The sequence below is a fragment of the Pongo abelii genome, chromosome 2 (assembly GCF_028885655.2).
Source record: "Pongo abelii isolate AG06213 chromosome 2, NHGRI_mPonAbe1-v2.0_pri, whole genome shotgun sequence".
Taxonomy (NCBI): Eukaryota; Metazoa; Chordata; class Mammalia; order Primates; family Hominidae; genus Pongo; species Pongo abelii.
The window spans coordinates 116,437,501-116,450,067 of NC_085928.1; the positions used below are offsets into that span (position 1 = coordinate 116,437,501).

The 12,567-nt window shown below is 43.5% G+C and overlaps 1 protein-coding gene across 10 annotated transcripts in view; it reads right to left on the reverse strand.

The window, feature by feature from the left end:
- DLEC1 (DLEC1 cilia and flagella associated protein) overlaps positions 1 to 12,567 on the reverse strand; it is a 76,192-nt gene that overhangs the window by 41,778 nt on the left and 21,847 nt on the right. For all 10 annotated transcript variants that reach the window (XM_054552317.2, XM_054552319.2, XM_024244231.3 and 7 more), the window contains exons 4-6: positions 12,226 to 12,425; positions 11,794 to 12,014; positions 10,681 to 10,759 (exon numbers count right to left, since the gene is read on the reverse strand). In XM_054552317.2, the coding sequence (XP_054408292.2) occupies positions 10,681 to 10,759; positions 11,794 to 12,014; positions 12,226 to 12,425 (500 nt within the window). The remainder of the gene's footprint in view (positions 1 to 10,680; positions 10,760 to 11,793; positions 12,015 to 12,225; positions 12,426 to 12,567) is intronic.

Here is a 12,567-nt window from a genome sequence, read left to right on the forward strand (position 1 = left end):
GGACTAGGAAGGCAGCCTTCCCTTGGTGTTTAATCATTGCAGGGACGCCTCTCTGATTATTCACCCACATTTCAGAGGTGTCAGACCACGCAAGGACACCTGCCTTGGTCCTTCACCCTTAGCGGCAAGTCCCACTTTTCTAAGGGAGGGGCAAGTACCCTAACCCCTTCTCTCTGTGTCTCTACCCCTTCTCTGCTTTTCTGGGGGAGAGGCAAGAACCCCTCAACCCCTTCTCCTTCACCCTCAGTGGCAAGTCCCACTTTTCTAGGGGGCAAGAACCCCCAATCCCTTATTTCTGTGCCCCAACCTCTTATCTCTGCACCCCGATCCCTTATTTTCATGCCCTGACCTCTTATCTCTGTGCCCCAACCCCTTATTTCCATGCCCTGACCCCTTTCCCACTTCTCTGGAGGGTAAGAACCCCCGAACCCCTTCCCTCCGTGTCTCTACTCTCTCTTTTCTCTGGGCTTGCCTCCTTCACTATGGGCAACCTTCCACCCTCCATTCCTCCTTCTTCTCCCTTAGCCTGTGTTCTCAAGAACTTAAAACCTCTTCGACTCACACCTGACCTAAAACCTAAATGCCTTATTTTCTTCTGCAACACCGCTTGGCCCCAATACAAACTTGAAAGTGGTTCTAAATGGCCAGAAAACGGCACTTTTGATTTCTCCATCCTACAAGACCTAAATAATTTTTGTCGAAAAATGGGCAAATGGTCTGAGGTGTCTTACGTCCAGGCATTTTTCACACTTCGTTCCCTCCCTAGTCTCTGTTCCCAATGCGATTCCTCCCAAATCCTCCTCCTTTCCTTCCTGCCTGTCCCCTCAGTCCCAACCCCAAGTGTCGCTGAGTCTTTCCAGTCTTCCTTTTCTACAGACCCATCTGACTTCCCCTCCTCCTCAGGCTGCTCGTTACCAGGTCGAGCTAAGTCCCAATTCTTCCTCAGCTTCCGCTTTTCCACCCTATAATCCTTCTACCACCTCCCCTCCTCACACCCGGTCCGGCTTACAGTTTAGTTCCCCGACTATCTCTTCCCCACCTGCCCAACAATTTCCTCTTAGACAGGTGGCTGGAGCTAAAGGCATAGTCAGGGTACATGTACCTTTTTCTCTATCAGACCTCTCTCAGATCAGCCAGCATTTAGGCTCTTTCTCATCAGACCCCACTAAATATATACAGGAGTTCCAATATCTAACTCTGTCCTACAATTCAACCTGGAGTGACTTAAATGTCATCCTGACTTCTACCCGCTCCCCAGAAGAACAGGAAAGAATTTTTTCTCTAGCCCAATCTCACGCTGATAACCACCGGCTTCATGAGCCAGACCTCCAAGAAGGCATTAGAGCAGTTCCCCGAGAGGATCCCCAATGGAACTACCAGGCAAATTCCCCAGGTATAGCTAGACGAGATTACATGATTTCCTGCCTAGTTGAAAGGCTTAAAAAGGCAGCTTACAAAGCTGTTAATTATGACAAACTTAAAGAAACTACCCAAGGTAAAGACGAAAACCCAGCCCAGCTCATGGCCTGCTTAGCAGCAACCCTTAGACGCTATACCGCCCTAGACCCAGAAAGGCCAGAAGGCCGCCTTATTCTTAATATGCATTTTATCACCCAATCCACTCCTGACATTAGGAAAAAACTTCAAAAACTAGAATCTGGCCCTTAAACCCCACAACAGGAATTAATCAACCTCACCTTCAAGGTGTACAATAATAGAGAGGAAGCAGCCAGACGGCAACGCATTTCTGAGTTACAATTACTTGCCTCTGCTGTGAGACAAAACCCAACCACACCTCCAGCATACAAGAACTTCAAAATACCTAAGCTGCACACGCCTAAGCCACAGCAGTCAAGCATTCCTACAAGACTTCCTCCATCAGGATCTTGCTTCAAGTGCCAGAAATCTGGCCACTAGGCCAAGGAATGCCTGCAGCCCAGGATGCCTTCCAAGCCATGTCCCATCTGTGCAAGGACCCACTGGAAGGCAGACTGCCCAGCTCACTCGGCAGCCACTCCTAGAGCCCCTAAAGCTCTAGCCCAAGGCTCTCTGACTGACTACTTCCCAGATCTGCTCAGCTTAGTGACTGAAGATTGACGCTGCCCGATCACCTCGGAAGCCCCCTAGACCATCACAGAAGCCGAGCTTCAGGTAACTCTCACAGTGGAGAGTAAGCCCATCCCCTGTTTAATCGATACAGGGGCTACCCAATCCACGTTGCATTCTTTTCAAAGGCCTGTTTCCCTCACCCCGATAACTGTTGTAGGTATTGACGGCCAAGCTTCAAAACCCCTGAAAACTCCCCCACTCTGGTGCCAACTTGGACAACACTCTTTTATACACTCTTTTTTAGTTATCCCCATCTGCCCAGTTCCCTTATTAGGCCGAGATATTTTAACCAAATTATCTGCTTCCCTGACTATTCCTGGACTACAGCCGCATCTCATTACCGCCCTTCTCCCCAGCCCAAAGCCTCCTTTGCGTCTTCCTGTTGTATACCCCCACCTTAACCCACAAGTATAAGACATCTCTACTCCTTCCCTGGCAACCGATCACATGCCCATTACCATCCCATCAAAACCTAATCACCCTTACCCCATTCAATGCCAATATCCCATCCCACAGCACGCTTTAAAAGGATTAAAGCCTGTTATCACTCACCTGCTACAGCATGGGCTTCTAAAACCTATAAACTCTCCTTACAATTCCCCCATTTTACCTGTCCAAAAACCAGACAAGTCTTACAGATTAGTTCAGGATCTGCGCCTTATCAACCAAATTGTTTTGCCTATCCACCCTGTGGTGCCCAACCCGTACACTCTTTAGTCCTCAATACCTTCCTCCACAACTCACTATTCCGTTCTTGATCTTAAAGATGCTTTTTTCACTATTCCCCTGCACCCCTTGTCCCAGCCTCTCTTTGCTTTCACCTGGACTGACCCTGACACCCATCAGTCCCAGCAGCTTACCTGGGCTGTGCTGCCTCAAGGTTTCAGGCACAGCCCTCATTACTTCAGCCAAGCTCTTTCTCATGATTTACTTTCTTTCCACCCCTCCGCTTCTCACCTTATTCAATATATTGATAACCTTCTTCTTTGTAGCCCCTCCTTTGAATCTTCTCAACAAAACACACTTCTGCTCCTTCAACATTTATTCTCCAAAGGATATCAGGTATCCCCCTCCAAAACTCAAATTTCTTCTCCATCCATTACCTACCTCGGCATAATTCTTCATAAAAACACACGTGCTCTCCCTGCCGATCGTGTCCGACTAATCTCTCGAAACCCAACCCCTTCTACAAAACAACAACTCCTTTCCTTCCTAGGCATGGTTAGATATTTTCACCTTTAGATACCTGATTTTGCCATCCTAACAAAACCATTATATAAACTCACAAAAGGAAACCTAGTTGACCCCATAGATCCTAAATCCTTTCCCCACTCCTTTTTCCGTTCCTTGAAGACAGCTTTAGAGACTGCCCCTACTCTAGCTCTCCCTGACTCATCCCAACCCTTTTCATTACACACAGCTGAAGTGCAGGGCTGCGCAGTCAGAATTCTTACACAAGGACCAGGATTGCGTCCTGTAGCCTTTTTGTCCAAACAACTTGACCTTACTGTTTTAGGCTGGCCATCATGTCTCTGTGCAGCGGTTGCTGCCACCCTAATACTTTTAGAGGCCCTCAAAATCACAAACTATGCTCAACTCACTCTCTACAGCTCTCATAATTTCCAAAATCTATTTTCTTCCTCACACCTGACGCATATACTTTCTGCTCCCCGGCTCCTTCAGCTATACTCACTCTTTGTTGAATCTCCCACAGTTACCACTGTTCCTGGCCTGGACTTCAATCTGGCCTCCCACATTATTCCAGATACCACACCTGACCCTCATGACTGCATCTCTGATTCACCTGATGTTCACCCCATTTCCCCACATTTCCTTCTTCCCTGTTTCTCACCCTGATCACACTTGGTTTATTGATGGCAGTTCCACCAGGCCTAATCGCCACTCACCAGCAAAGGCAGGCTATGCTATAATATCTTCCACATCTATCATTGAGGCTACCGCTCTGCCCTCCTCACTATCTCTCAGCAAGCCGAACTCACTGCCTTAACTCAGACCCTCACTCTTGCAAAAGGACTACGCATCAATATCTATACTGATTCTAAATATGCCTTTCATATTCTGTACCACCATGCAGTCATATAGGCTGAAAGAGGCTTCCTCACTACACAAGGGTCCTCCATCATTAATACCTCTTTAATAAAAACTCTACTCAAGGCCGCTTTACTTCCAAAGGAAACTAAGGTCATTCACTGCAAGAGGCATTAAAAGGCGTCAGATCCCATTGCTCTAGGCAACGCTTATGCTGATAAGGTGGCTAGACAAGCAGCTAGCTCTCCAACTTCTGTCCCTCAGGGCCAGTTTTTCTCCTTCACATTGGTCACTCCCACCTACTCCCCCGCTGAAACTTCCACCTATCAATCTCTTCCCACACAAGGCAAATAGTTCTTAGACCAAGGAAAATACCTCCTTCCAGCCTCACAGGCCCATTCTATTCTGTCGTCATTTCATAACCTCTTCCATGTAGGTTACAAGCCGCTAGCCCGTCTCTTAGAACCTCTCATTTCCTTTCCATCATGGAAATCTGTCCTCAAGGAGATCACTTCTAAACCAAGCAAGTAATTGCGCTGAACCCCCTTAGGCACTCTCTAATAAAATGTCCTAGGTCCTCCCAATTCTTAGTCCTTTAATACCCATTTTTCTCCTTTTATTCGGACCTTGTATCTTCCATTTAGTTTCTCAATTCATCCAAAACCATATCCAGGCCATCACCAATCATTCTATACGACAAACGTTTCTTCTAACAACCCCACAATATCACCCCTTACCACAAGACCTCCCTTCAGCTTTCTCTCTCCCACTTTAAGTTCCCACGCCGCCCCTAATCCCGCTTGAAGCAGCCCTAAGAAACATCGCCCATTCTCTCTCTCCATACCACCCCCCAAAAATTTTCGCCACCCCAACACTTCAACACTATTTCGTTTCATTTTTCTGATTAATATAAGAAGGCAGGAATGTCAGGCCTCTGAGCCCAAGCTAAGCCATCGCATCCCCTGTGACTTGCACATAAACGCCCAGATGGCCTGAAGTAACTGAAGAATCACAAAAGAAGTGAAAATGCCCTGCCCCACCTTAACTGATGACATTCCGCCACAGAAGAAGTGTAAATGGCCAGTCCTTGCCTTAACTGATGACATTCCACCACAAAAGAAGTTAAAATGGAAGGTCCTTGCCTTAAGTGATGACATTACCTTGTGAAAGTCCTTTTCCTGGCTCATCCCGGCTCAAAAACCTCCCCCACTGAGCACCTTGCGACCCCCACTCCTGCCCGCCAGAGAACAAACCCCCTTTGACTGTAATTTTCCTTTATCTACCCAAATCTTATAAAACGGCCCCATCCCATCTCCTTTCGCTGACTCTCTTTTCGGACTCAGCCCGCCTGCACCCAGGTGATTAAAAGCTTTTATTGCTCACACAAAGCCTGTTTAGTAGTCTCTTCACACAGAAACGCGCATGAAAATGACCTATTGTTTAAAATAACAATTACTATTTATGAGCATCTGCTCTGTACCTCCTCAACCTCGCAACAACCAGGAAAGGTGGGAACTGTTTCTATCTCACAGCTGAAGAAACTGGAGTTCAAAGAGGCACCAGTTAGGTTTGAGCCTAGGATATCTGGTTCCAAAGTTTTGCTCACCTCACCTCTTACTGTCTTCCTTAACACGTATCTCTTTGAACCATTCTTCCCATGGACACAAAGAGTGTTATGGCACCTCTATGTCAGGATGTAGTTGGGCCTCTTATGCAACCCATTCACCCCCTTTAAGCCCCACTTTCTTTTCTCCCACCCCAGATTGGGAGACCCCCAAGGGCAAGGTCTAGACCTAACCCTCCAACTGCACCCAGCACAGTGTGTAGCACAGCAATACAGGTACACATCTTTTGTTAATATTTTGTGAAATGTTACACTAGAAAACAATGTATAAATTATAACATGACAGAAGCCACATTTCCATCACCCAGCTTAAGAAATAAAACACTACAGATAAAGTTGAAATCCTCTACCAGCCCCCCATCAGATAAAAATTGACATAAATATGAAGTATGTCTTCATTTTTATTTGTAGGTTTGTATTCCTAAATCAGCATTTACATCAATTTTTGGCCAACACTACATATTACACCAATCCATCTGTGAAACAGCTGGTGGGAACTAGGGGAGTGAAACATGGTAGCTGTAGTGGCTGCAAGGTTTGGGACAGTGATCATTATAAGGATTGTGGCATGGGCTGGCTTTCCTTAACAGCACTGGAAGCTTTGGAGGAAAAAAATAGGCTCAGGAGAGCCAACTGCCAACTCAAGGCCTGCTGTGAAGACATTCCTTGCATTCCTGGGTTTCAAAGAATTGGCTGCGTGTGTGTGTGTGTGTGTGTGTGTGTGTGTGTGTGTGTGTGTGTGTGTGTGTGTGTGTGTGTGTGTTGTTCCTTACTGTTTGGTTTGGTTTGCTGTTTTTTACCTAGTATTTCTGCACCTATGTTCTTAAGCAAGACTGGTATATGTTTTTATTTAGTGTCAAGGTAATTAGGCTTATTACCTAATAATGATGGTACATTCCCTCTTTTTCTAGTCTCTGAAATAGTTTCATAAAATAGGGAATAGCTCGAATGTTTCATAATCTGTGCCTGCAAAATGATCTGGGCCTGGTGTTTCTTTTTGTGGAAAGTTTTTTTTTTTTTTAATTGTTTTCTTCTAAGTTGGACAGCCACATGGTTTAAAGAGTCAGAGTTCGACAAGGTTTTGAAAATAGAATACTGCCCTCTTCCCCTGGCCCCATCCTGCCATTTCCCACTCCCCAAAGATAAACACTTTTTCCTCCTTTAGCTGATTATTTTGGTATTTATTTCCATGTCTCCAAATAGTATACTACTTTTGTTCAGTTTTAGGTATTAATTATGGATGGAGGATATGGATATTCTCTCTCCCCTCTCCCATATCTGACTCACCATATGACATGCCCTTCCTATCCCCCATCTTTCCAATATAGTTATATCATACTACTGGTTAGATTATTAATTCATGTTATATTCAAGTTACTAAGTAAATGCTATTCACAGCTGAGCATGAGGTGATTCCTTTCCCTGCCTTGTACAATTTTTGGTTTTCCTGGAGTGAATAATCAACTAATTATTTTGTTTGCTTTGTGCTTCTCAATAATTCAATCCTTTTCCACCACCCTACAAATCTCTCCCCCATATGTCCAGATGTATCAGGGACTCTTCTCAATGTCATCTCCATAAATCAACCTCTCCTAGAGCCTTCTGGACTCTTCTAATCTGGGCTAGTTGCCCACTACACCCACTGCTATCATATAGGATAACTCCTGTAGCAGTTTTAAGACACATCCATAAGTTCTTTGACACTGTTCTCATTAGAGATGAAGTCTAGGCTGGACACTGGCTCACGCCTGTAATCCTAGCACTTTAGGAGGCTGAGGTGGGTGATTGCTTGAGCTCAGGAGTTTGAAACCAGCCTGGGCAACATAGCAAAAACCCGTCTATACAAAAAATACAAAAATTAGCCAGGTGTGGTGGCATGCACCTGTAGCCCCAGCTTTGCGGGAGGCTGAGTTGGGAGGAGTTGCTTGAGCCCAGGAGGCAGAGGTTGCAGTGAGCCAAGATCATGCCACTGCACTCCAGCCTGGGCGACAGAGCCAGACCTTATTTCCAAAAAAAAGTTTTTTTTTTAAAAAAAGAGATGAAGTCTACATATCTTCCCTTGAATCTGGATGAATCTTAGTGACTTGTTTGTAATCTACGGCATACAGAGGATGTAGTGCTGTGCAACTTACAAGATTAGGTCATAAAATGTGATGCAATCTCCTTCTTGCTTGCTAGGATACTCACTTAGAAGTGCAGATACTTGGCCAGGTACAATGGCTCACGCCTGTAATCCCAGGACTTTGGGAGGCCAAGGCGAGTGAATCATCTGAGGTCAGGAGTTCAAGACCAGCCTGGCCAACGTGGCAAAACCCTCTCTCTACCAAAAATATAAAAAATTAGCCAGGCGTGGCGGTGCATACCTGTAATCCCAGTTACACGGGAGGCTGAAGTGGAAGAATTGCTTGAACCCAAGAGGCAGAGGTTGCAGTGAGCCAAGATCCTGCAACTGCACTCCAGCTTGGGCAACAGAGCAAGATTCCATCTCAAAAAAAAAAAAAAAAAAAAAGTACAGATACTCACTTGCATTGTCATGTAAAAGTCTGATTAACCTGAGATTGCCATACTGTAAGGAAGCCCAGCCCACATAGAGAAGCTATGTGGTGTAGACATTCTGGTAGACAGCCTCAGCTCTCTATCTACAACAGCATCAACAGCATCAACCCCAACTTTTATGTCACTCCTAAGCACTGACTCTTTCCAGCCATGGCCTCAGATGTTGTGGAACAAGTCATTCCCATTGTGCTCTCTCTGAATTTTTCACCCACAGAATTTGTAAGCATGACAAAATGATTGTTTTAAGTTGCTGAGCTTTGGGAAATTTTGCTTTGCAGCAACATTAACTGCAAAATCTCTTAAGAGTTATTAACCTGGAGATTTCCTTCACCTCTCCCCTATGTTGGATCTCTTGGTACCACATTCCATGCCTTCCTCTTCTTTGGTTTCCTCATTTCTATTAGAGAAGCATGTTCCCTGGGAGGTTCCAGAGAAAGGGTACATGGGACACAAATTTTTAAAGACTGAAAATTTGAAATGTTTTTATCCTCACACTTTATAGTTTAGCCGGGTAAATAACTGTTATGAACGTCAAAGGGATGAGAATTAGACAAGTAGGCAAAGACCAGAGGAAAAACTGTTCCACAGCAGTCTATGTCTACCTCATCTACAACCTCAGGATCTCCAGGCTCTGAGCACAGGCTTCCACAGCAGGCATCTGCAAGCCCTGAAGAAGAATATCTTCCATATGTCCATCAGCAGCTCTCCCTTTTCCCTATTCTACTCCCTAGCTGACATGATTTTAGCTCCTTTCCTCTGGGTGTTTGCCAGCTTCTACAACTGTCCTTAAAACGTGATGGCCAGACACAGAAGTCCCAGACACAGAAGTACAAAAGACAACACATTACTGTTTAGTCCAGGGAGTAAGCAAAATGCTTCCTCTAATGTTCAGCATATAGAGCTGCCATATTGGTCTGCTTTTTGCCATGAGTGGTTGAGACATTCCTAAAGAATTATGGATATGCAAGTGCTCTTTAAACTATAAAATGCAATCCGTGTGTGTGTGAAGGGATTGCTATCATTAGGCCTAGCTGTCTTTGTACCTGGTGAGCAGAGTTGGTGACTGCTAAGCTTGGTCTTGATGTGATTCCCCAAGATGGTGGGAAGCTTTTAAAAGAAAGAAGCTGGGAAAAAGGAATGAGGAAAGCCTCTGCTCTTGCAGGAATTACTGGATATACTGTTAAGATGTAGAGGACAGTAAGAAGGAAAGGGGGTTCAACTACATATACATATTTGCTTATGGTTCAAAAAGAAACAATGGAAGAACGCAAACTAATAGAAATAGTTACCTATAGATATCAGGAGAGTACAAGAAAGAGGAGGAGACAGGAATCGAAGTTAGAGGGAAAGTTTTGTTCCTGTTTTTTAAATGGAAAATCAAGCTAATAAATGTAGATGGAATAATAGAATTAGAAATTACCATTTTTTAAGCCCTGATTGAAGAAAAAAATGGATCTGGACAATAGTCATTTGGCAGTCATCTAGGCTGTTAACTATTAAGTGAAAGTTTGATAAGAACTTTATAGAGAATGAATCAGACTTTCAACACCTGACGCCATTCATAACTAATCATGGGAAACCCAGATCCCATGCTTCCTCCTGATAGAATGCAATAAGAAATACACAGTACCACCAAAGAAGTATTCTTGTCAAAAAAGAGGAAAAATGGAACTTGAATCTCATCAAATCTCTATATCTAATGACCAATTTGTGGAAAATATGGAAGATAAAAGAACACGTTTAATGTCACCACAATAACGCAATTAGCCAAATCCAGGGTGTACGAAATTGCAGTTTCTTCAACAGATAAGTGGCATTTTTAAAAAGCAGGAGGTGGGAGACGAATTATTATCAACTAAAGGAGAATTAAGAGATACTTTAATCAAATGCAATGTTTAGATTCTGATGCAAAGAAACCAAATATAAATGGACTTTTTTTTAAACAAATGAAGATCAGACATAGATGGGTATTAGTTGATATTAAGGAATCATTATTAATATGGCTGGGTGTGACAGTGGTACTATGGTTACTTTTTAAAACCCTTATCTGTTAGAGATATTAATTGATGTATTAACTGAAGAATGACATGATATCATATTTTCCTTATATGACTCCAGCACAGAGATGTGCATATAGATGTGCCCATGAAGAGGTTGTAGGAGTAATAGATAAAACCAGATTGGCAAAATGTAGATAACTGTTGAAGCTGCATGTTGGGCACATGAGGAGTTGTTATAGTCTTTTCCCTAGTTTTGTGTACAGTTGAAAATTTCCATAATAAAGACTTTTTAAAAATAAGAAAGCAGATGAGGTGGGAGCTGTAAAGAAACAAGATGGCTACCTCATAAACTGGACCAATTTCATAATCTGTGAAAAACCCAATTGGTGGCTTAGCTAGAAACACTGGAGTATCAGCACAACTGTGGGATGAAAAAAGAGGGGGAGAAAGGCTGTTAGTTTCATCCATACAATGAAATAGTAGGCAGTGACTGATTAATGTAAAAATAAATACATAAAGGCCATCAGAGATATTCACGATATGCCATTTGTTGGGGGTTTTTTTGGATCTTATTGTTAATGCAGATTATAAAATAATTTTACAGTATGATCCAATCTTTGTGAAGACATAAGTAGCTACATATTTCATTTTCAATATGCATAGGAAAAACTCTACATGTTTAAACACCAATAGGTAACTGGGTTTTTAATATAGGTATCTCAAACATTAGTCTTTTCTAATCTTTCTTTCTTTTCTTTCTCTTTTCTTTTCTCCTCTTCTCTTTTCTTTTCTTTCTGACAGGGTCTAACTCTGTCACCTAGGCTGGAGTGCAGTGGCACAATCTTGGCTCACTGCAGCCTCGACACCCCTGTGCTCAGGTGATCCTTCCACTTCTGCCTCCCAAGTGGCTGGGATCACAGGTGCACGCCACCACACCCAGCTAGTTTTTGTATCTAATTTTTCTTAATAAAAAATATTAGTTGTCTAATAAAGAAATGTTAATAGTTTTAGGCTTACTAAAATTATGAACCCATGAAGCAACTCATTACTTTCATAAGGACAATTACTGATATATAGGCAAAGGCACTCTTAAAGAAAAATCACAGTTTACACTAATTATTTATAATCAATCAAATTTCAAATGCTGTTATTATTCAAGACCTATGCCTCTAATGGGTTGCTTCCATTTGATCCAGATTGCTCCAATGTAAATAAAGGGCCAACACCAACCCCTATTTCTCAAGACCCCTGGCAGGTCAGAAAAGCATAAACCCAGGACTCTGGGGAAGGTCCAAAGGCCACACCAGTGGGTGACCCTGCAGCCCTGCTCTGTTCTGATACTGCTACCCTGCCCCGCTAGTTTAGGGACCTCTACAGCCAGACCAAATGGAGGACCATCTAGGTTAATTCTCATGGGTCAGGTTTTCTGAGAGTTCAAGTCAGAGAAAGACATACCTCTGTTCTGGCTCTGCACTCTGGAATTCTCCTATCAGTGCTGGCTTCTTTGGAGGAAAAACAAGAGACTTGCCTCCATATGGAGTGTTAGGAGGGAAAAAACGGGGATTTTTTAGGAAGTGGTTCCGACTCTCCATTCTGGCAAGCAGAAGTCTGTCTAGTTCTCTTTGTGGCACACGTAAGTGGTTCATCCAGTTTTTATTCCTTGGTTGACTTGCTTTCTTTGAAACACACAAAAGCATAGAGTCAATGACAAGCAAAGGGATTGTGCTTGTTGACATCTTGACCAACTGCATGACCCATAGATGGCCAACACAAGCTCTACTCTATTTTGTGATGGATTCATTACAGCTTCTCATGTCATCTGAATGCCTTCCCCTTCACTGCCTCTCTGTCCCCCAAACACTGCTCTGCACAGGCTTCCAAACTGACCTTGAGAGGTTCTCTGGTCCTTTCTTTGGCCTTAGGAGTTAAATTCCATGTCAGGCTGTCCACAGTGTGGTCTAACTCATCTTCGAACTCAGCAAGCTTCTTCCTGCATGAATCTTCAAGCTTCCTGTTCAGCTCTTTCTTCTGGACGGAACGCTTCTCACAGCTAAATGTCAGTTTTGAACATCCAGGTAGGGAGATGCCTACAGCATCAAGGAAACAAATTGAATTACTGCAACAAGGTGAGGAGGTGAGCATTCCTAAGATGACCAAATAAAACCACCAAAGCCACAGTTAGCTTGATCTTTCTCCTAAACTTTCACATTTACCACACCAGCTATAATT